The 25,165-nt window shown below is 34.7% G+C and overlaps 1 protein-coding gene across 2 annotated transcripts in view; it reads left to right on the top strand.

Moving 5' to 3' along the window:
* Positions 1 to 24,663, top strand: part of MED13 (mediator complex subunit 13) — a 96,391-nt gene extending 71,728 nt beyond the window's left edge. The window contains exons 18-30 of one of the 2 annotated variants that reach the window (XM_058560494.1): positions 1,317 to 1,540; positions 2,870 to 3,059; positions 4,359 to 4,821; positions 6,294 to 6,513; positions 7,406 to 7,597; positions 7,796 to 8,019; positions 9,400 to 9,542; positions 10,020 to 10,178; positions 10,297 to 10,482; positions 12,465 to 12,613; positions 14,080 to 14,253; positions 17,334 to 17,434; positions 20,685 to 24,663. In XM_058560494.1, coding sequence (XP_058416477.1) covers positions 1,317 to 1,540; positions 2,870 to 3,059; positions 4,359 to 4,821; positions 6,294 to 6,513; positions 7,406 to 7,597; positions 7,796 to 8,019; positions 9,400 to 9,542; positions 10,020 to 10,178; positions 10,297 to 10,482; positions 12,465 to 12,613; positions 14,080 to 14,253; positions 17,334 to 17,434; positions 20,685 to 20,817 — 2,558 coding nt within the window. In that variant the 3' untranslated portion in view covers positions 20,818 to 24,663. Of the gene's footprint in view, positions 1 to 1,316; positions 1,541 to 2,869; positions 3,060 to 4,358; positions 4,822 to 6,293; positions 6,514 to 7,405; positions 7,598 to 7,795; positions 8,020 to 9,399; positions 9,543 to 10,019; positions 10,179 to 10,296; positions 10,483 to 12,464; positions 12,614 to 14,079; positions 14,254 to 17,333; positions 17,435 to 20,684 lie in introns of those variants that run through there. The other variant, XM_058560495.1, reaches the window with a different exon arrangement.
* The last annotated feature ends 502 nt before the right edge of the window (positions 24,664 to 25,165 follow it).

The following is a 25,165-nucleotide window of genomic DNA, read 5'->3' as shown; positions in this document are numbered from 1 at the left end:
TGCTCATATTTTCCTTTTCCTACTTTTATTAAATGGCTAAATTATTTAAATCTCATAAAAACAGTGAAAATTGTAGGTTAATTCTAATATTTTTACATTCTTTTTACAACCAAAATAGTAAACACACACACACACACACACACACACACTATTCTGCACCTTACTGATCAGTACCTATAGCGCTATCTTCCTTTTTTTTCAATGGCTGCACATATTCCATTGTTGTTTACATGTGATGTTATTTACTAGTCTACTGTTTATGGACATGTAGATTGTTTCTATCATTATCATTACAACTATTTTTCTGTAATGCACACATGCCTGGCTTAAAGCATGTGTGTATTTAAAAAAAAATATTGCCATGTTACTCTCTACTGTATCAATTTAAACTCCCATCAGTAAAATGCCTGTTTCCTCACTCGTGCCAGTAATGTGCTGAGTAGATGGGTGAAAATGGTTGTTTCGTTATAGTTTGAGAGAGAGAATAGTGCATACTGTGAGGGTAGATTTCCTGGGTTCTGATCCCACCTCTGTCACTTCTTGTGTGATACTGGACAAGTTGCTTAACTTCTCCATTCCTACTTTCTCATCTCTAAAATGAGGTTAATGTTAGTATCTGCCTTATAAGGTTTTTGTGAGGATTGAATGGATTAATATATGTAAAGATCTTTGAGCAATACCTAGCACATAGTAAATGTTATAATTTACTATTAATTATTTTAAATTGCTTTCTCTTGAATCTTTTTATATATGAGGTATTTCTGTTTCTGTCAACTTCGTTCATATCCTTTACCCATTTTTTATTAGGTTTTTGATCATTTTCTTATGGATTAATAGGTCCTTTTTATAAATGGTAAGGAAATCAATCTTTTCTCATATACATTGCAATTTTTTTCCAATTTTTAATCCTTTGGCTTTGTTTGTAGTGGTTTTTTATGCCAAAATTTTAAATCTATATAGTCAAATTAATTAGGTTTTAAATGAACAGGTTTTATGTTATGCTTAGAAAGGCTTTCCCCAATCCAAATTTATTAAAAATAAAATAAAACTCCCCTGTCGTGTTTTCTTTTGTACTTCTGAGTTTTTTCATTCAAATTAAGTTTTTTACATTTAAGTGAAAGTATAAGTCATAGATTTTATAAAGACCATTTAGCAAATTTCTAACTGTGGAAAAGTCTCAATCACTGTCTTTAGCTATTTTTGTCTTTAATCAAATACTTTTACTACTAATAATGACTTTAGTAACCTTTGACATTTAAATAAAAAGACATTTACTGCTCTTAAATGTTTTCTTAAAATATATCTTTCTTATTTAGGAACTGATGAATCCCCAGAACCACTGCCAATCCCCACGTTTTTGTTGGGTTATGATTATGATTTTCTGGTGCTTTCTCCATTTGCTCTCCCTTATTGGGAGAGACTTATGCTGGAACCTTATGGATCTCAAAGAGATATAGCCTATGTTGTACTATGTCCAGAAAATGAAGCCTTGTTAAATGGAGCCAAAAGCTTTTTTAGAGATCTTACTGCAATATATGAGGTAGGTGTTTAAAAAGAGGTGGCATTTTAAAACTACCTTATGATTTGTGTGTTTTATACTGGGCAGTTCAGTTGATTGGGACAGTGTAATAATGATGCCAGACTAGGTATTTAGTTCTCATACTAGCCTTTGACCCAGACCCTTTGTTAGATGTATGTGCCACGGGTCACAGTGGAAATCACCATATTGGAGAAAAAACATTGAGAGCATATATGTATGTCCCATTTAAGATAATCTTTTTCTGAAACAAAGGGTGGCATTATTAAATAGCCAGGAAAAAATTACATTTATAAAAATTCTGGTCCTGATTCTCTAGGACCTCAGGTACTGACACTAGGCCTCACTTTTCGCATATGTAAAATAAAGCTATGCTAGATCTCTCTAAGATCCATTTCATTTCTGAAATATTTGACTGATCTTCTAAGTTATAATTCTCATGTTGTATCCATCACTGAATGCAGTGATTACAAATTTTAAGTGCTATGGGACATAAAGTCTTATTTCATTATACCTTTTCCCATAAATGCTTGGAAACCCAGTCTTCAAAATGTAATTTCTTTTACAATCTGAGTTGTTAGTTTGTGCTGGTTTAGCTCCTTATAAATGTTCCACTTAATTACAAGATACTGTAGTGTGTTTTGTAGAAATAAATATTTCCCAAAGAGTGTTGTTTGGAACACTAGTCCTACAAAATCTTCCCAGAAAAAAGTCCATAGTTAAATAGCTTTGGGAAAACATTGGGTATTGTATTACCTTTTAGAAATTCGCTATTCATATTGTATTATTAAAGCCTTTGAAAGTCTTACAGTAAAGAAATCCACTGTATAAATTTTCTTAATCCAGTATTGCTAACTTATTTGATATTGGGCTTCTTGTAACAAACATCAGTGGCCCACAGAATTGGAGGGAGAGCTGGCATATATATAGTGTCTTTATATACCAATTTTTATTTTGATTTGACTTGGTAATACATGTATTTATATACATGAATTGGGGTAGATGTACAACTTAAAATGACTGCATTTTTATGCTCACTTATTTCTGTATTCTGCGGGTTTTCATTATTCAGACCACATGGTTCTAGTGCCATTATTATTACCTAGGTGTTTTATTTCATTGGAGATATTTTAATTTTGAAAGAAATTTATTAGGTTTCTAATGTAAAAAGGAAAAAGACCTATGGCACCATTTCACCCTTGACATTTTTATCCCAAATGTTAATTATAAATGATAAAGCTTATTTTAAATAGCTTAAATGCTTTATTTTATAATACGTACTTAAATACTATAAGAAATTCACTAATTCTGCTTTCTATATGTATATTGTAGTCCTGTCGATTAGGTCAACATAGACCTATTTCTCGACTGTTGACAGATGGGATCATGAGAGTTGGATCTACTGCATCAAAGAAACTATCAGAAAAGTTGGTAGCAGAATGGTTTTCTCAGGCAGCTGATGGTAACAATGAAGCATTTTCTAAACTCAAGCTTTATGCACAAGTCTGCAGATATGACCTAGGTATTGAATTTGTATTTATTGTATAAGGCCAGTGTTAGCAAAGTATGGCCCAGTCCACCAGATGTTTTTGTAAATAAAATTTTATTGAAACATAGCCATGCTCATTTAATTACGTATTGTTTATGGCTGCTTTTGTGCTGCAAGATCCAGGCTGAGTAATTGTGACAGAGAACTATATGACCCGCAAAGCCTAAAATATTTACTATCTGGCCCTTTACAGAAAAAATTTGCTGATCCCTGCAATAGGGGTCTCACTAGGTAGGAAGAAATTGTGGGTTATAAACAATTTTCTGTTGCTTCTGTAGGATCTGATGAATTTATGTTTTTATTTAAGTTTATTAAGATTCTTGATTTGTTAATGGTTCAGAGATGAAGTAACTTGCAGTTACCTCTACAACACCAAGAAACAGTTCTTTGTTGGAACTAAGAAAATGACAGCTGGGGCCGGCCCCGTGGCTTAGCAGTTAAGTGCACGCGCTCCGCTACTGGTGGCCCGGGTTCGGACCCTGGGCGCACACCGACGCACTGCTTCTCCGGCCATGCTGAGGCGGTGTCCCACATACAGCAACTAGAAGAATATGCAACTATGATATACAACTATCTACTGGGGCTTTGGGGAGAAAAGGTGAAAAAAAGGAGGATTGGCAATAGATGTTAGCTCAGGGCTGGTCTTCCTCAGCAAAAATAAAAGAGGAGGATTGGCATGGATGTTAGCTCAGAGCTGATCTTCCTCACACACACACACACACACACAAAAAAAAAATAGAAAAAAAAAAAATGACAACTATTTAAGACTTGCGTTTAACACCCTTGAATTAAACGTCAGTGGACTGAATTTAGACTTAATCCAAAGAAACACAGGACCAAAATATTGAATCTCATTAGACATTCCTGTAATTTGAATCCCATGGTAACATTCTTTCATTTTATATTTAATTAGCTCCTGGTGTAATCAATATTTATTCAACTTGAATGGTTTGATGAAAATTTGCTAGATACTCTTATTTACATTTAATTAATTATGCCTAGGAAACAAAATTTTATTATACTCTCACGGAAACCATTTCTTAATTTTGTATGAAAATGCTAGTTTACTTTTTCAATTCCATTTAAAATTTGTTTCTTCAGTTTCTAGGGGAAATAGAAAGCTAGCATCTGCTACACTGTTAGCAAGCAACTTGGGGAGGGTAATTACCAAAAAAGCATCAACTAGATATTATTAATCATATGGTAGAATAAAAAAAGAACCAATCAGTGAAATAAAGAATTAAATATCCTGACTGTTTTTATTATCTTTAGGTCCTTATCTTGCTTCCCAGCCATTGGACAGCTCTCTACTTTCCCAGCCAAATTTAGTTGCCCCTACAAGTCAGTCTTTGATTACTCCACCTCAGATGACAAATACTGGAAATGCTAATACTCCATCTGCAACCCTAGCATCTGCAGCAAGCAGCACTATGACAGTGTCTTCAGGTGTTGCCATGTCTTCTTCAGCTGCTGCAGCTAATTCAACTTTGACCACAACTTCAACTTCATCTTCATCATCCTCCAACTTGAATAGTGGAGTATCATCAAATAAACTACCTTCATTTCCACCCTTTGGCAGTATGAATGGTAGTACTGCAGGATCCATGTCTACGCAAGCGAGTACAGTTCAGAATGGCCAGTTAGGAGGGCAACAGTCTTCAGCTCTACAAACAGCTGGAATTTCTGGAGAGTCGTCTTCACTTCCCACTCAGCCACATCCTGATGTGGCTGAAAGGTACCTTTAAATATACTAGTCTTTGCAGAAATATAAATATATGATGCTTTTTTTTGTCTAAATAAGATAGTCATTGTGAATGAACATAAAGAGCTTTTTGGTCTTATCCCTGAAATTTTAGTTTTTATAATTTTGAATATTTTACCTGTAAAATTATAATAAAGGCTCTTTGTAAAGTCTTTATCATAGAATCCCAGAATCTCAGGGTAGGAATTAAGACCTTGAAAACCATTTAGTCCAACTATTTTATGATATTTGAATCTGTTCTGTGACATAGTGTAAAGCAGATTTGCTTAAGCACATCACTCCAGCGATTTAGAAGTCACTATCGAACGAGCCTATTCAGAAGTTTAATAAGAGTCATACCAAGGTTTAAATCTCAGCCCTGCCATTTAGTGGCTATGTGACTTTGGAAAAGTTATCTGACTTCTCTGAGCATGTTTTCTTGTCTGTAAAATGGGAGCAGTAGGATATAATGTACGTTAATTGCTTCACACAATGCTTCCAAACACTTGAGTTATTTATAATGACAACAGTGATGATGACAGCTCTCTTTATTCATTTTATGAAGAAGGTATTGGGTGAGCTTCTCTTTTGATTTATAGGTTAGGTTAGCTTGCGCTACCCAGATGCAGTTTTGCCCCAAGTTACACTCATTTATGTGAGTAAAAACAAACTATTAATCACCCAGATTGATCCGTTCATCTTGAACGTCTAAATAGATTTGGAGTTTTAAAAAAATCATATCACTATCAAAGAATGAATTTTATTATTCATCATTGAAGTTATAAAGTATAAAATGAATGTGTATATTCTAAAAATGTAGTAGAACATTGACTAAGTCTGGAAACCTCGTTTCTTTCTAGTCTAGCTCTGCTTCTAGCCAGCTTTGTGATCTTGGGCAGCTCATTTAACTTACGTGTCTCAGTTTTATCACTTAAACACTAACCTCTCTGGCATTTCTTTTTTTATATATATATATTTTTTAATTTAATTTTGTTTTGTTTTGTTTTTGGTGAGGAAGATTGGCCCTGAGCTAACATCTGTGCCAATCCTCCTCTATTTCTTTTTTCGTACGTGGAACGCCTGCCACAACATAGCTTGGTGAGTGGTGCGTAGGTCCGCGCCTGGGATCCGAACCCAGGAACCCTGGGCTGCAGAAGCGGAGCACACACACTCAACCCCTACGCCACCAGAGCAGCCCCCTCTCTGGCATTTCTGACTCTGTGGTTTTAAGAATTTTTTTTTTCGTGCAAGACCTCTTAACTGAAGGGTTTTTATACACTGTGAAATTGTGTGTACAATGTTTACGGTTCTCTTTGGAGAGAGATATCCCTCATTTTTAGAGAGGCTCTGTGACAACCCCCACCAAAAAAAAGATAAAAGATAGTAAGAACCTGCTTTGATGCTACCCCGGGAAATGTACAGGACAACTTTTTTTCTAACTGTCTTATTTCTACCTCAAATTTTAGCACAATGGATCGGGATAAAGTGGGCATCCCCACAGATGGTGATTCACATGCAATCACGTACCCACCTGCAATTGTCGTTTATATAATTGATCCTTTTACATATGAAAATAAAGATGAGAGCACTAATTCTTCTAATGTATGGACTTTGGGGTTACTTCGATGCTTTCTGGAAATGGTCCAGACTCTTCCTTCTCATATTAAGAGTACTGTTTCTGTACAGGTAAGACTGATAAACGTTGCAAGTTAAATTTACGTAAAACAGTTTGATGTTGACAGAAGTTTCAAAGATAATATTCTGTGTTAAAATTGATTTTCAAAAAGGCGGGTTCTATTATATTGATTTTACTTTAAGTGATATTATGATAGAAATCTTAGTTTATAAAAGATAAACTTTACAATCATACCACAGTAATAATGGAGAATTAAAAGATTGCATTAAGTACATTAAGTGTTTCTTCTGTGTTACTTTTATAAGCCAGTTTTTAAATTCATAAGCTTAAATAGAAAAATAGAGCATGGACCTATATAAGCTAGAGTTCTAAATTAAGTCAAGGTTGCAAGTAAAAGTAGGAAGAAATTAACCATATTAAGTTGTTTGCAGAGATTTTGAATTCTTTCTTTTTTTTTTTTTTAAAGATTTTATTTATTTATTTTTTCCCCCCAAAGCCCCAGTAGATAGTTGTATGTCATAGCTGCACATCCTTCTAGTTGTTGTATGTGGGACTCGGCCTCAGGATGGACGGAGAAGTGGTGCCTCGGTGCGCGCCCGGGATCCGAACCCGGGCCACCAGCATCGGAGCGCGCGCACTTAACCACCAAGCCACGGGGCCGGCCCTGAATTATTTCTTTATAGACTACAACAGGACTAGTCAATGGCAATATTAATTAATATAACTGCTATGTAGAAAGTTTTAAAGGTTTTTACATAGCCATTGATACAATTGACTTTATCGAAAACTTGTATAATAGATAAGAAAATATAATTCTTTCGATTGTTTTAATTAGGTTTTTTTAAGTTTTCTAGTAAAAATTTTTGAGAGTGTTGGACTCACAGTTCTTTTTATTCTCTTGTTGGAATTTTAACAGTTGTAATATTTTCCTATAATTCTTAGATTGTTCCTTGTCAGTACCTGTTACAACCTGTGAAGCATGAAGATAGACAAATCTATACCCAGCATTTAAAATCCCTGGCTTTTTCGGCCTTTACCCAGTGTCGAAGACCACTTCCAACATCAACCAATGTGAAAACATTGACTGGCTTTGGTCCAGGTTTAGCCATGGAAACTGCTCTTAGCAGTCCTGATGTAAGTATGTTTTCCATGACCAAAGTTATTGAATGACTGTACATTTTATAGTTTTATGCAAAACTAAGTGCAGTTTTCTGTTTAGCTCTCATTTTTCAATTATCTTATAATTGAGTAGAGATAATATATCACATTTTCAATAAAAGATTTTTCTATGATTGTGTAAGTACCATAGTACCTTAATTTTTTATTTTACAGAGACCAGAGTGTATTCGACTTTATACACCTCCTTTTATTCTGGCTCCAGTGAAGGATAAACAGACAGAGCTAGGAGAAACATTTGGAGAAGCTGGACAGAAATATAATGTTCTTTTCGTGGGCTACTGTTTATCTCATGATCAAAGATGGATTCTTGCATCTTGCACAGATCTATATGGAGAACTTTTAGAAACTTGTATCATTAACATCGATGTCCCAAATAGGTACTTCTATTTCCTTAAATGTAGCATTATATCATCCCATTTTAAAAATTCATACACACACAGATAAACACACACATATTATGTTTTATTTTTAATGAATAGAAAACTGGAAGGTTATATACATTAAAATATTAAGTCTTGGATTTTAGGTGCTTTTCACTTTTTTGTAGTGTATATTTATATTGTAGAATTAAGAGAATTAAAAATAATTTCGATTACACAGACAAAAGAGATTAAAGTCCCTAAATTCTGTGTATTAAAGCTTGAGGCAATGATTTTAGCCTGAAGAATTTTGAGACATGGAACTAGAAAGTCCTCTGCAATTAAAAAAAAAAACTAGTAAAGCATCCTAGAACATTTACTTTTCTCATGTACCATCTAAGATATAGTCCCGAATTAACTCAGTGAGTTAACTTCCTCTACTCAAATTGTTGACTGAAGATTTTACCAATTAAATGTTGAAGTGTCTTCTGGAAATGGTGGCCTTTTTAGATTTCTTCTTCTAGATATTGGCCAGTTATTTATGAAGGCTATGGGTCACAACAGATGAGACAGTATTGCCATTTTACTGAAAGTTGAAGTGAGATAATGGTTAAGAGGTCTAACTCTCGAGTCATAGGGACCTGGGTTCAAATCCCAACTCTGCCACTTATTGGCTGTGTGATCTTGAGAAAATTACTTTAGCCAGCTGAGCTACAGCTTACTTGTTTGTAAAATTGTGAGGATAATTTTATCTGCCTCATAGGGTTGTTAGGTTGAAATGAGATAAATGTAAATGGATTGGGCATAATGCTTGGTATGTAGTAAGTACTCAATAAATGGTAGCTACTGTTGCTCAGCCACAGAGTGCTTATGTTACGTACTTGCCTAATAAAGGACGTGCATGCAGAAGACACAGCAGTGTTGTTTGGTCTGAGAAAGTGTGGTGTTTTGATATTCTTCAACGTAAAGTATAGAGCAAGGGTTGGCAAACCGTAGCCCATGGGCCAAATCTGGTCACATCCATTTGTTTAAGTATTATCTATGGCTGCTTTCATGCTGCAGCAGCAGAGTTGAATTGTTACAATAGAATCTTGATGGCCTGCAAAGCTTAAAATATTGGCCCTTTAAAGAAAAAGTTTGCCAGTCTCTGGTATAGAGCAATGTTTCTGGTGAATTTTGGTGGTTCATAAACAATTTTTCATTCGAAGTATATATTTTAATGAGTATTAAAAGAACACAGACTAGTATGCCAAACTGTGATTTTGTATATAGTCTTGCTTATAAAAAAAGTGTCAAGCATTAAAATTAAGGGACCAATTTTCCACAAATTTGAGTTCTTTTGAAATGTCATCATATGAATTTTAGAAATATTTATGACTGTCTCTTTATTCCATACAGGGCTCGTCGGAAAAAAGGATCTGCTAGAAGATTTGGTCTACAGAAACTTTGGGAGTGGTGCTTAGGACTTGTACAAATGAGTTCATTACCATGGAGAGTTGTAATTGGCCGTCTAGGAAGGATTGGTCATGGCGAATTGAAAGGTAAAATTGTAGTTTTATTATTTAGTACTTAAATTTCTGTTGTATGTTAATTCGTACACTGTTCAGACCACATCTAGGTATGTGTACTGAATAAAATGTAAAGGTTATAAAAAGTAGTTTTTTGTTTCATATTTAAAGAGAAACCACCTATGTCTAGGCCACAAATGGCTTAATTCAGGTTTTAAAAGGACATTTTACATATATTGCAACTTTCTACTATTCTCTTGTGTCGTCTTGCATTTTTTCCCTTTTCTGCTTATTATTCAACTCATCCTCTATTCGGCAGATAGTACTTAATATTGGCTTATGTTCAAGTTAGAGGGATAAAGGATGGTGAGTAACATCAGCAGTAAGAGATTTTTGGCTTAACGATGACTTCTATTTGAGGAATACACCAATTTTAAAATCATTATGTTTTAACTTTGGTTCTAAGGGTGTTACTTTGGATATTATTTTTTTTACTGTTGATACCCACAGATTGGAGCTGTTTGCTGAGTCGTCGAAACTTGCAGTCTCTAAGTAAAAGGCTCAAAGACATGTGTAGAATGTGTGGTATATCTGCTGCAGACTCTCCCAGCATTCTCAGTGCTTGCTTGGTAGCAATGGAACCCCAAGGCTCTTTTATTATTATGCCAGGTTAGCTGTCTTTAGTTTATATCAGATTTAATTCTTCATGCATTTAAGTTTCGAAGTAGTATGTAAAATTGATTCTTCATTTATTAAAAGAAAAAAATACCTTTCATTTTCTTTTCAGATTCTGTGTCAACTGGTTCTGTATTTGGAAGAAGCACCACTCTAAACATGCAGACGTCTCAGTTAAATACCCCACAGGATACATCATGTACTCATATACTTGTGTTCCCTACTTCTGCTTCTGTGCAAGTAGCTTCAGCTACTTATACCACTGAAAATTTGGACTTAGCCTTCAATCCCAACAATGGTAGGTGAATTGTTCTTTAAAAGTGTACAAATATAAGTCTTGATGATGGTGGCAGATTGTAGGCTGAATAATGCCCCCCCAGAACATATCCATGTCCTGTGAATGTCCCTGAAACCTGTGAATGTTACCTTAAATGGCAAAAAAAGACTTGGCAGATGTGACTAAGTTAAGAATCTTGAGATGGAGGGATTATCCTGGGTTATGCAGGTGGGCCTCAGATGCAATCATATGTATCCATATGTATGAGGGAGGCAGAGAGAAGTTTGACTACGCAAAAAAAAAGGAGAAGGCCCTGTGATGGAAACAGTGTGAAGCAAAGTCAGAGAGAAATGATGCTACGCTGCTGACTTTGAAGATAGAGGAAGGGGCAATGAGCCAAGGAATGCATGGAATATAGTTCTAGATGCTGGAAAAGACAAGGTAACAGATTTTCCCCTGGAGTCTCCAGAGGGGAGAGTAGCCTGGCGATACCTTGATTTTGGCCTAATGACCTGCACTTTGATTTCAGGCCAGTAAAACTGATTTTGGACTTCCGGCCCCCAGAACTATAAGAGAGTAAATGTGTGTTGTTTTAAGTCAACAGATTTGTGGTAATTTGTTAAAGCAGCAACAGGAAACGAATACAACCATTCTTCTACCTTATTGATATCAGAACTGGTGCTATGAGTTATCCCATAAATATTTACTTGTTTTAAAAGGCATCATTGATCATAAAACATTTGTACAGGTTTGTGCCTGTATTGTTGAGTTACCTATACATAAACTTTGCAGCTCATTTTATATTTTTATCTATCTTGATTTACCAAAATAATATAGTAATTTATACAAACTGCAAGAGTAGGGATGTAACTTTTCTAGATGAACTTACAGATTGCATTTTAAGCAGACGAGAAAATAAATGATATTCCACTGTTGTTCTAAGTAACCTTAGAAAATGGCACATCTCTAAAGTCACAAGTATGGGTATTAATTATCCTCTTCTTTTAGTGTGTTATACAATAACGTGAATATTTTACTTAATAATAAGGAATTTTGGCGTTAATTGTGAATAGTCTCATTTTAAATACATTTTCGTTTCCAGCGTAGTGTGTTTGCTTTGTATTATTTTCCTATTGCTGCTGTAACAAATTACCAAAGGCTTAGTGGCGTAAAACAATACACATTAATTATCTTACAGTTCTGGAAGTCAGAAGTCCAAAATCAGTCTTACTGGGCTAAAGTCAAGGTGTCTGCAGGATTGGTTCTTTCTAGAGGCTCTAAGGGAGAATCTGTTTCCTTGTCTAGAGACTACCTGCATCTCTTGCTCAAAGGCCCCTTCTTCCATCTTCAATGCCAGCGGTGTAGTATTGTCACATCTCCTTCACTGACTCTAACCTTGCTGCCTCCCTCTTATTAGGACCCCTGTGATTACATTGGACCCACCTGGATAATCCAGAGTAATCTCCCCATCTCAAGATCCTTAGCTTGATCACATCTGCAAAGTTCTTTATGGTAACATATTCACAGATTCCTGGGATTAGGACAGGGACATCTTTGGGGGGGGCCATTATTCAGACTACCACATGCTCGTTTATGCATAATTGTTTATATGGCTCCTAGCACAGTACTTGGCACATGGTAGACATTCAGTAGATGTTGTTAAATTAACCCATTTTGGTTAAAGTTCATTAATTTATTTTTTTTTAGAATTTTATTTATTTATTTATTTATTTATGTTTTCCCCCAAAGCCCCAGTAGATAGTTGTATGTCATAGCTGCACATCTTTCTAGTTGCTGTATGTGGGACACGCCTCAGCATGGCCGGAGAAGCGGTGCGTTGGTGCGCGCCTGGGATCTGAACCCGGGCCGCCAGCAGCGGAGAGCGCGCACTTAACCGCTAAGCCACGGGGCCGGCCCTCATTAATTTATTTTAACCCTCTGCTGTAAATGACCATGGGATATGAAAAATGGAGTATTTAATTTTTTTTCTTTCTCCTCTATAGATGGAGCAGATGGAATGGGTATCTTTGATTTGTTAGACACAGGAGATGATCTTGACCCTGATATCATTAATATTCTTCCTGCATCTCCAACGGGGTCTCCTGTACATTCTCCGGGATCTCATTACCCCCATGGAGGTGATGCTGGCAAGGTAACCCTGTTATAAAAAGTTCAGTTTATCTAAATGTCCTTCATTAACTTAGTAATGGATTGATATATGAAATAGAACACTTTTTTCCTTGGAAATTGGCAATAAGTGTGATTAATAATACATTCATGCACTTCTGCTTTATAGACATCAATACTTTGAATTATACATTATTAAGAGGGTTTCTAAGATGCTATTTTACCTGACTTCATATTTTCTGGACTACTTGCCATTGTCGTTTTCCTGCCACTTCACCATAGCTTCTACTCAGGTATAGGATCAGATTATCTGAGAATCAGTGTATTGTGCTAAGTGCTGCCGTTCATATCAGGGCTGTGACAAGGAACATAATAAAAACATTAATTTTCTCATAAGTACAGAAAAAACAGTGACCACCCCTCCCCTTTTGTTTTTAGCAGTTATAGAAGCAAGCCATCTTATCCTTCTGTTTGAACTCAAAACTAATTGGGCTTCATTTGAATAATATCTTTATTTGAGTGAAATTATATATAGTGGTTATTTGATTATTGTAGTATGCATATGTTTAGAACCTGTCTTTTTAAGATAAGGAAAATTATTTGTCCAATCTTACCTCGCATCCTTGCCTCCTTTTTTTTAACTGGAAAGAAATGAAATTATTATATATATATATATGGAAAACACCAATAATCTGACCACTTTAGTAGTAAAACCATTTTTACTTTTAGCAAATTACTTTCCTTCCAGATGTATTTATATTGCAGCTTTCAATAAGTATAACCAGCTTTTTAATATTGCGTTGTTGTTTTACCATAATTTATTGTATTATTCCCGAAATGTTAGACATTAAAGTATTTTATTTTTTTTCTGTTATAGGTAATGTTGCAATGAACATTTCCATACATATCATTTTTCTTCTTTTTATCAATTTCCTTGAAATACATACCAAGAAATACATTGATTAATCCAATGGATGTGAGCATTACTTAATAGTTGTCCCTTCATGTTGCCATAATGCTTTCTAAAACACTGTTACTGCATTTTATAGATATTGCTAGATGAACAAAGCTAAATTTAATCTACCTTTTAGATTGGGGTGTGGTGTTCAGGAATTAGTTGAGAGAGTATTAGGAAATAAGCTAGAAATTTAATTGGACGTTTTGTATTTTTCAGTCAGCTACCAAGGTTTACACACACACACACACACACACACACACACATAACACTGAACGTAGCCTTGGCATCATAGTACAAACTTGTTAAACAGTTATATTCATTTCCTCATGCAACTCTTAAAACTCATTCTTTTAATGCTATTACTAATGTGATATTCTTCTAAGTAGGTAGCAATTGATTTTTTTCAATATCCTTCAGTAATTTTTTAATTGAAGTCATAAGATAATGAGACTGATTGTCATAAACCATTCTCTTTATATCTATTGCCTAGATATGTCAAATGAACTAACACACTTTTAATTTTGCCTTTTAAGGGTCAGGGTACTGATCGGCTCCTTTCAACAGAATCTCATGATGAAGTAACTAATATTCTTCAGCAACCATTGGCCCTTGGTTACTTTGTATCAACTGCCAAAGCGGGTCCGTTACCTGACTGGTTCTGGTCAGCATGTCCTCAAGCACAATATCAGTGTCCCCTCTTTCTTAAGGTATTACCATTTCTATACCAGTTCCTAGCTTGAATAATGCTAATTGATGACTTAAGTCCTAAGAAATATAGAAGTGGTTTTTTGAAGTGTGTACCTTTTGTCAAAGGTCTTAAATGCTTTGCCACATAAGACTCTCTAGATTAGATCACAAAGAGAATTATCTAATTATGAAACAACTCTAATTTTTAAATTCATATTTAGTTTGAACTTTTAATTAATCTTAAGTCAAATTCCTGGGACCCTTGCTCTTGTTATTTTCAGCTGCACATATGGAAGTTTAGAGTTGGGAGAAACCTTATGTAACCTTTAGTCTACCTTTTCATTTTCTAGGTGAGCATACTCAAGTTCAGAAAAGCTCATTTGTCTGAAGTCATAAATTGGTAGTAGACTAAAGATTAAAACCTGGATCTTTTAATGATTATAATGTTATTCTTTGAATTACATCATACTGTACTCCTATTATGCCACATTATTTGGAGGATTAAAGGATTCATAATCTTTGTAAGAATACTTGATATTTAGATCCACTTACTACCTCCTTAAAAAAGCTTTCTAGCTTTGTGTAAATTGCTGTATTAAAATTATTGAGTGGTTTTCAAGTAATGAGATTCTTAGACCCATAGTGACTTATTTTATCAAGACAAATTCATTAGCAAGTGATATAACAAGGTTGAGATAAATCATAAAATGGTAAAATGAGATGTGAAAGCCCTGTCCAGAGTTTATTACTGCTGCTGCTACTACTTTCCAAAATAAATTCAGCTCTGCTTCACTTATTCTTATATAAACCCACCAGAAGTTAACTGTTTTATTCCATGAGTCATGCTAACCTAACTACTTGCCAATTTATTTTTATTTGTAGGGTAAAAGTTGGATAGTATACTTCACTTTCTTGGGGTTATATTTTAGTGGGTACTTCAACACATAGGCTTGTTGGTATCTTTTAAGCCTGTTGCTATTAAATCTTGATACCCTTGGCCTACATACCATTGAGTCAATGACATCTGACATTTGACATTAAGCAATGAACTTCTGTAGCATATTCATGAAGAATACAAAAGCTGTTGATCTGAATTGACTATTAATGAGATAATATATTTAGAGAGTGTCAGCCAAGGTAATAGTTTAATCATGACTTGTCTTCCCCTTCCAATATATGTGCAGTGGTCTATACAGATCTCATTCCGAGAATGTATTCCCAGGGCGGTTTCTTCAGAATAGTAGCCCTTGGAGTTTCTACAAAACAAAGGGTTGTTTGGTCCTTTGGGAAGTGCTGCATATGCTTTCTGTCCCCTTTTTTGTTACAATACATGTATGCACATTAAAGACTCTGAAAAACAGCAGCAAATACATTGTTTACCTACCATTTCCCAAACTTGCTTTAATACATAAGAAAAGGATTGTGTAACACGTATTAATAGTTCATGACCTTAGTGTTTCACGGAACATTTTTTTAGGAAACACCACTTTACAGAAAGTCCAAGAGACTATCCAGATTCTTTTCTACTCAATATTTATTTGCAGAGAGGATAGTGTAAAGTGGGCATTCACCCTCAGATACAGTGTAACAAGATTAGGACTTCTAGTCTGAATTACCAGGTAAGGCATAACTTACCATAATTTTGTTCACTTTTTGTTTTCATACATCTCATTTTATTTCTATACCATAGGCAATAAAACCACCTGGAATGTTTCTCTTTGCTTAGAAAAATAATGGATCGTTACCTAGATGATTGAAAAATCTTTTTATCGAAGAAATTAGAGCACTAGTACTGATTACATTCATTTAATTTGTAGTGATCTGCCACATGAGACTTTTGCTTATAACTCATAGAGTTTATAGGCAGTTGAAACATATATATCTTTGGTTATATTCCTGAATATACAACTCAAGAGTTTATACATATATTTCAGCTGTGGAGGAGAGAGCACCTAAATATAAAATACAGTCACGCTCCACATAAGGATGTTGCGGTCAACAACACACCAAGTATACAATGATGGTCCCATAAGATTAGTACCATATAGCCTGAGTGTTTATTAGGTTTGTGTAAGTATACTCTATGATGTTCACACAAGGATGAAATTGTCTGATCACACATTTCTCACAACGTATCCCCTTCATTAAGCAACACATGACTGTAGCATCTTTTACAGTATACAGAATGAGATCTACCAAGAGTTTCTTCAGTCGATACCACCATCTTGTTGTAGCTTTTTTTTGCTGAGGAAGATTTGCCCTGAGGTACATCTGCTGCCAGTCTTCCTCTTTTTGTATGTGAGCCACCGCCACAACATGGCACTAACAGACAAGTGGTGTAGGTCCATGCCTGGGAAACGAACCTGGGCTGCTGAAGCAGAGCAGGCTGAACTTAACCACTAGGCCACCGGGGCTGGCTCTTGTCTTAGCTTTTTAACATTATTATATATATTGACTTATAAACAAAATGATTTACTTTATTTAATTCAAATGTGGAGAAGTGTACCACATTCCTTTCTTCTACTCTTCATTGCCATACCTAAATGGGTGTGCCAGTTGTTACTAAACCTCCATTATGAAATTGAGTGGGCAAAAGAAGGCAGCTGTGCACTGTGTTACTTAGAGTGCTCACAATTCCACCAAAAGTAGCTTTAAGATTTATAGCTTTATAAGTAAAATATTTGCATATGCTTACTCCTGTTGCTTTTTTCAGTGCTAGACATAGGTATATCTGCATAGTCTAAGTTCTGTGTAACCTAGAGAAAGATGTACTCAGGTTTATCAGTTCAGTGCTTCCTTAAACATTTATTTTACGCATCTAGGCAGGTTACGCTTAGAAAATAATTGGAAATTCTTTTTTTAGGATTATTATGTAGTCTCAAAACCAATAAAGCTGAAGAAAAGGAAGTAAGATTCAATATAAGTTACACACTTAAAAATTACTTGTGAATTAGTTAAACGAGAACAAGCATCTTTATAGTGGCCCCTATTCGTTACATAGGTCTAAAACGTATTTCATCAAGGAAGAAACCTTGGGAGAATAACGTAAAACTAATAAGTTTTTTCCATTTGGCTGACTGATTACCTGTTATTTTTGTAGGCCTCTTTGCACCTCCACGTGCCTTCAGTGCAATCTGACGAGCTGCTTCACAGTAAACACTCCCACCCACTTGACTCAAATCAGACTTCAGATGTCCTCAGGTACGGCTCTTTTTACCATTAAGGGTTCTCCATTACAACTTTGAAAGAATATGTTGATCCTTATATATTTTTCTTATTTTGGCAGTAGTTTACAGTTGGGTACCCTTGGATCTCTGCATGAATTATATCATTCAGAATGAGTGATCTTCTTTCTAACGTGTAATCTACTTTTTTTGTGTTGTTTTTTGGTTTGGTTTGTTTTTCTCTCTTTTTTATTGATGTCGTAATAGTTTATAACATTGTGAGATTTCAGTTTTACATTATTGTTTGTCAGTCACCATATAGATGCACCCCTTCACATCTTGTGCCCACCACCAACCCTCTTCCCCCTGGTAACCACCATACAGTTCTCTCTGTCCGTGTGTTAGTTTCTATTCCACATATGAGTGAAGTCATACAGTGTTTGTCTTTCTCTGTCTGGCTTTTTCACTTAACATAATACCCTCCAGGTCCATCCATGTTGTTGCAAAGGGGACAATTTTGTCTTTTTTTATGGCTGAGTAATATTCCATTGTATATATATACCACATTTTCTTTATCCAATCATCTGTTGATGGACGCTTGGATTGCTTCCACTTCTTGGCTATAGTGAATAATGCTGCAGTGAACATAGAGGTGCATAAGCCTTTTTGGATTGTTGATTTCAAGTTCTTTGGATAAATACCAGAAGTGGGATAGCTGGATCATGAGGTATTTCTCTTTTTAATTTTTTGAGGAATCTCCATGCTGTTTTCCATAGAGGCTGTACCCGTTTGCATTCCCACCAGCAGTGAATGAGGGTTCCCTTTTCTCCACAACCTCTCCACCATTTGTTATTTTTTGTCTTGATTATAGCCATTCTAATGGGTGTAAGGTGATATCTTAGTGTAGTTTTGATTTGCATTTCGCTGATGATTAGTGATGTTGGACATCTTTTCATGTGCCTATTAGCCATCTGTATATCTTCCTTAGAAAAATGTCTGTTCATATCCTCTGCCCATTTTTTGATCAGGTTATTTGTTTTTTTGTTGTTCATTTGTGTGAGTTCTTTATATATTATGGAGATTAACCCCTTGTCAGATATATGATTTGCAAATATTTTCTCCCAGTTGGTGGGTTGTCTTTTAATTTTGCTCCTAGTTTCCTTTGCCTTGCAGAAGCTCTTTAGTCTGATGAAGTTCCACTTGTTTATTTTTTCTTTTGTTTCCCTTATCCGAGTAGACATGGAATTCGAAAAGATGCCTCTAAGACCAATGCCAAAGAGTGTTCTGCCTATGTTTTCTTCTAGGAGTTTCATAGTTTCAGGTCTTACCTTTAAGTCATTGATCCATTTTGAGTTAATTTTTGTGTATGGCGAAAGATAATGGTCTACTTTCATTCTTTTGCAAGTGGCTGTCCAGTTTTCCCAGCACCATTTATTGAAGAGACTTTCCTTTCTCCATTGTATGTTCTTAGCTCCTTTGTCAAAGATTAGCTGTCTGTATATGTGTAGTTTTATTTCTGGACTTTCAATTCTGTTCCATTGACCTGTATGTCTGTTTTTGTATCAGTACCATGCTGTTTTGATTATTATAGCTTTGTAGTATATTTTGAAGTCAGGGATTGTGATGCCTCCAGCTTTGTTCTTTTTTCTCAGTATTGCTTTAGCTATTCAGGGTCTTTTGTTGCCCCATAGGAATTTTAGTATTCTTTGTTCTATTTCCGTGAAGAATGTCATTGGGATTCTGATTGTGATTGCATTGAATCTGTAGATTGCTTTAGGTAGTATGGACATTTTAACTATGTTTATTCTTCTAATCCATGTGCATGGGATATCTTTCCATTTCTTTATGTCATCATCGATTTCTTTCAATAATGTCTTGTAGTTTTCATTGTATATAGGTCTTTCACCTCCTTGGTTAAATTTATTCCTAGATATTTTATTCTTTTTGTTTCAATTGTAAATGGGATTGTCTTCTTGAGTTCTCTTTATGTTATTTTGTTATTAGAGTGTGGAAATGCAACTGATTTCTGTAAGTTGATTTTGTACCCTGCAACTTTGCTGGAGTTGTTGATTATTTCTAGTAGTTTTCCATTGGATTCCTCATGGTTTTCTATGTATAAAATCATGTCGTCTGCAAAAGCGAGTGTTTCATTTCTTCATTGCCTATTTGGATTCCTTTTGTTCCTTTTTCTTCCCTAATTGCTCTGGCCAGAACCTCCAGTACTATGTTGAATAAGAGTGGCAAGAGCGGGCACCCTTGTCTTGTTTCTGTTCTCAGAGGGATGGCTTTCAGTTTTTCCCCACTGAGTGTGATGTTTTTTTTTTTTTTAATTTTACTTATTTATTTATTTTTCCCCCAAAGCCCCAGTATATAGTTGTATGTCATAGTTGCACATCCTTCTAGTTGCTGTATGTGGGACGTGGCCTCAGCATGGCTGGAGAAGCGGTGCGTAGGTGTACATCTGGGATCCGAATCCAGGCCGCCAGCATCAGAGTGCGAGCACTTAACCGATAAGCCACGGGGCCGGCCCTGAGTGTGATGTTAGTTGTGGGTTTGTCATAAATAGCCTTTATTATGTCAAGGTACTTTCCTTCTATACCCATTTTGTTGAGAGTTTTTATCATAAATGGAAGCTGTGTCTTGTCAGATGCTTTCTCTGCATCTATTGAGATGATCATGTGGTTTTTATTCCTCATTTTGTTAATGTGGTGTATCACATTGATTGATTTGCGGATGTTGAACTATCCCTGTGTCCCTGGTATAAATCCCACTTGATCATGGTGTATGATCTTTTTAATGTATTGCTGTATTTGGTTTGCCAACATTTTGTTGAGGATTTTTGCATCTATGTTCATCAGCGATATTGGCCTGTAATTTTCCTTTGTGTTGTCCTTGTCTGGCTTTGGTATCAGTGTGATGTTGGCTTTGTAGAATGTGTTAGGAAGTGTTCCATGTTCCTCTATTTTTTGGAATAGTTTGAGAAGGATAGGTATTAAATCTTCTTGGAATATTTGGTAAAATTCTTCAGAGACGCCATCTGGTCCTGGACTTTTATTTTTTGGGAGGTTTTTGATTACTCTTTCAATCTCTTTACTTGTGATTGGTCTATTCAGATGTAATATACTTTTGAGAATAATTTTTATGAAAATTAGTTGTCTTGAATCTCCCCAAGGACTCTCTATTCTATACCTAAGTGACTTTGACTCTTAGATGCCATAATTGGAAATTGCTTCCAAAATCTACAGTGTAAATAAATACATGACTTATACAGTTTACTTGCTTTTCAGGTTTGTTTTGGAACAGTACAATGCACTCTCCTGGCTAACCTGTGACCCTGCAATCCAGGACAGACGCTCATGTCTCCCAATTCATTTTGTGGTGCTGAATCAGTTATATAACTTTATCATGAATATGCTGTGATCTTCATTTGATGGAACTGTGCAAGAAAAGAACAAGGAAAAAAGATATTTCACTGCAAGATTAAGTTACAGTTATCTTTTCAGTGAAAGTCATTTGTGATGGGTCTAATTCTTATTACTTCAGCAAATATTGTTTTGACTTGGGGGGGCTATAACTCTGCTATTTTTCATTGACTATATGAACTCTTTAGGATGATGACTGATCATACAAAACGTATTATAACATTTTCGTAGCAAAATTAACCTTTTTTTCCAGTCACAGTATTTGTGAAAAGTAATGAGCCATAGTACCCAGTCATGTTAAATGAATATTAAAAGCATGGAGAGGAAACATGAGGAACAATGAATTTCAACATATGGCTTCAGAACATCAAGATGTTCTTGTATTGGATTATAGTATCTAGTATTCAAAAATGCCTGCATCTCTTATTTATTGTAAGTTTTTAAATGTATAAATTGTCTTATATTTCTTAACCTCTTTTATAAAAATTTTCCTAGAAGGTTTATACTGCCTTCTTGCTTTAAAGCAATTGGTCTAAAATATATGTAATCGTCTTAATTAAAAAGTTGCAGTAGGGTTGCTTTTAGAGTATTATTTTTTTGTAAGGGGGTGGGTGGGACAGTAAATTTGTATTGTCTTGATGTACAGTTTAATGGGGATAGAGGGGGAATAATGTCCATACCATTGTGTGTGGAGGATTTACAGCTAAGCTGTAGTTGCAGAGTACATGTACAGTAATGAAGTTCACTGTGTTTATAAATCGAAAAGGTACTGGGTCTTACAGCATTTTATATATCACACCTTTACAGAATTAACATGATGGCAATATACAAGTGATATTGTTAGTTGGTTTAACTTAGAATAAAATGAGAATTCTTCAGTTATATTTTGTACTATGGTTTAGGGCTATGACTAATATTTCAGGCCATTTCCAGTGAAAGAAACTTAGTTTTACAAGAAAAACATTTGCTACTGAATGCTTAAACTAATTTTGGTGTTTAATGTTACATGCTTAAAATGTTTTCAGTTTTAACAGTGGCACATTTAGGCATGGGAATATTATTAATTATGAAAATTATCTTCAGGATCTGCTTTAAGGTTGAAATTTAGCCCGGCTCTAGGCATTTTACAAATTATTTTAAGAGCAGTCACTCTTGATTGTTTGACTTTTTTTTTTAAATTAAAGATTGGGAATGTATGTGAGAGTATGCATATGTATGGGTGTGTGTGTGCAATCAAACTGTGGTGTAAATAGATTCTCAGTGAATTCTGGTATTCAGACTCTATTCCACTAGTTAAAGAACCATTTTCTAAACTTAACCTGTTCCCTTTTGCCTTTTTTATTTATTTAATTTTCTTGGTTTGGAGATGGCAGTCCCAAACACCAGAGTCTGTACTTTTCTGTATCACAGCTCAGATTAAGGCAGGGCATATGCCAAGGAGGTTCTCACCTCCCTAAAGAAGGGACTTGAATTTTAGGGACTTTAATTCACCCCTTCCTTCAATACAGCTTTCCCCCTTCTTGTTTGCACATGCCAAGATAACTGCTTTTATGCAGGCTTTACTCCCTTGAAAAATCCTTTCTACAGTGCTGCTCACAAGAGAGTCCAAGTTAGCCTCCTGTCTGTGTTGCTGACTTGAATTCACAGTCACCAAGTCTACCTATCTTTCTTGGAAGCAGTCTAGCAAAATTCTGATTTTGTACGTTCACTAATTCTCTACAAGGACAAAATCAATTGTATTTACAAAACTGTAATTTGGTATTGTTTGTTTTGTTTTGTTTACTGAACCTTGTTTTGTAAATACTGTATGCTTGGCTTAAATATCACTTTCTTATGAACAATATAACTTCAAATTGTGTATACTGAAACATTAGCAAGTCTTGTTTTTTCTATAAAGAAAACACAATTGGTGACAAAAGTTTTCAATCATTTTTTCAAAATTATAATGCAATCCCAATGGTCAGCATATTTTGAAGTTAAAATTTAAAGATCACATCTCTGCATTCATTTTTAATTATGCTAACACACTACAGATGTTCTGTACTTATTTTAAAAAAACTTGTCTGAGATTTGAGGGAAAGATGCTTATTTGGAATTTCTATATAAAGAGTACCATTTTTATATAGTTAGCTCAATAGTGACTTAAATAAAAGCTATATTCTCAGTTGTTTAAAATCACTAGCCTATAGTAACCACACCTCAGTTTGAAAATAGATTTTTAAAAAATTATTCCCTGACAGTTTCTTTTATATGGAGCTATAGGAAGGAACCTAGTATACAATTCCTTTTTATCTGGGAATCAGGGAGTAGTTCCCAAATAGACAGGATTGACTGATAAGCTTTTTTTTTTTCTTCCCTTCATGTCAGTTCACACTCAAATAGAAAATTATTAAATAGCCATTAGAAAAGGTCAGGAGACTTATTTCAGAAAAAGAATTTAAGCCTTTTATGCAGGATGATGGATCTGACTTACTAATGTACTGTCACAGACAAGTATGGGTAGTTTTGTTTTGTTTAAATAGGTAAGCAAAATAATATACTTTATACCAGTTGATGACCAACACCTTGACTTCTTTGCTACAGTGCTAATGTCTTTTTTTTTGTGTGCAGTTATCCATTACAAAGCAGGGTGGAAGTTCAGTATTTTGGCATTTTAAAAGATTAGTTATATAATGTCTGCTTCCAACCAGTGAGAAACATCTAGCCATACCTTTCTTATGCAAGCCATTCAGTTATCAGGACTGTGAATTAACACTGTATGAATAAATTTCTGTACACCTTATTGTTTGGCCAGAAGGCCACCAAGTGTACTTATATGTAATCTTTAAATTTTAAAGTAGCTGTAATTTTTAAATCTTTCTAAACTTTTCTTAAACCACTAAAATTAAGCTCTTACTACTTAGTCAACTATCCTCAGCTGTATTCGTACTCAATTGTCAGTATGGCACAGATTACTGTATTAAAATATTCTCCTTTTGTCTTCATATTTACCCTTCTGAGGTAATTTTTTAACTTAATGTGTACTACAAAGATTTGCAGATCTTTAATCAAGCACTATGTTAATACTGTAATATCAAAATACTATGTTGCATTATTTAAAATGTTCAAATTGAATACATTAAAAGGAAGTTTTTAAATGCTGTTGCATCATATAATTTGCTACTTATCCACTATGGCATCGCATATCAGTCTGTTAATACATTTAATGTTGCATGAGTGCTGTTTTGGTCTGGGTTTCCTCTTGAGATTTTGGTTTGTCTAAATTAAGGAAAAATGTTTCTGACGTACATTTTTTTTTTGCCTGCCCTCCCCCCTGCCCCCCCCAAAATCAGCTGGAAATCTTAACCTTTTGGTTTTTCTTGGTGTTTTAATGGGCCCAGAACTGTGGTTTAAATTTTTATATATGTGTTTTCTTTTTTGTGGAGTATTAATTAGAAAACTGGATTTGGGACCTAAAGTACTCCTCAGGTTGATGTGTTCATAAAGTTTTAAAATAGCTTTAATTTTCAAAGTAAACTGGATTTGTGGACCTTAAAGTTACTGAGTTGAAACTACAAATTGTAATGTCATTACTGGACATGTCAGCATCAACTCTCTCAAAATAGCTTGGTCACTTTATGAAGGGGTGTTTTAAAGTTGTTGTTTAGCAGTGACATTTAATATGGTCCAGTTGCTTTTTTTTTTAACGTGACAAAAAAAGAATAAGGAACAAACACTATTGCTGCCGAATGCCATAACACTGAGTTGTACAAATTGTGATTGAGGATATGAAAAGGTTTATACTTTTTAAAAAAAAACAAAAAAACAAAACTTCAAATGGAATAAATTATTCATGAAGCCTTCATTGTGGTGTCTCATTCTGTTGAAAATATTTCCATCTTAAGTTTGTGTAAAAATTAGTAGCAGTATTATTTTTCTATCATTTATAAATGGAAAGTGGCAACCTAAAAACTGATGGATGGACTTTTAACTTCTCTGTCTGAAGTATTTTATTTTAAAAAATGATTTTATACATAATCATATCAATGTATAATATATAGGAAAATTGTATGTGTACCACATACTAATTTCTTTTAGGCTGATCAGTGTAATAGCAGTTTTCTAGTCTAAACAAGCTACCTTCACATATTTAAAGCTTAGCTCTATCCTTTATTTTTTTGATCGTATAAATGTTTTTGAAACATAAGAAAAGTGTTTGGATATGAACAACGCATCAAAAGTAACTCTGCCCATTTTGTATAAGCAGCCACTTTAAATATTTTTGTCCACATTTAAGGACAAACCCCCAAATTGTGGTCATTTCGAAATAATTTCTGCCAGCAAAATTTTAAAAATAATCCTTTAAA

This window comes from Diceros bicornis, chromosome 18 (genome assembly GCF_020826845.1).
Source record: "Diceros bicornis minor isolate mBicDic1 chromosome 18, mDicBic1.mat.cur, whole genome shotgun sequence".
Classification (NCBI taxonomy): domain Eukaryota; kingdom Metazoa; phylum Chordata; class Mammalia; order Perissodactyla; family Rhinocerotidae; genus Diceros; species Diceros bicornis.
This window is presented reverse-complemented; position numbering and strand designations above follow the sequence as displayed.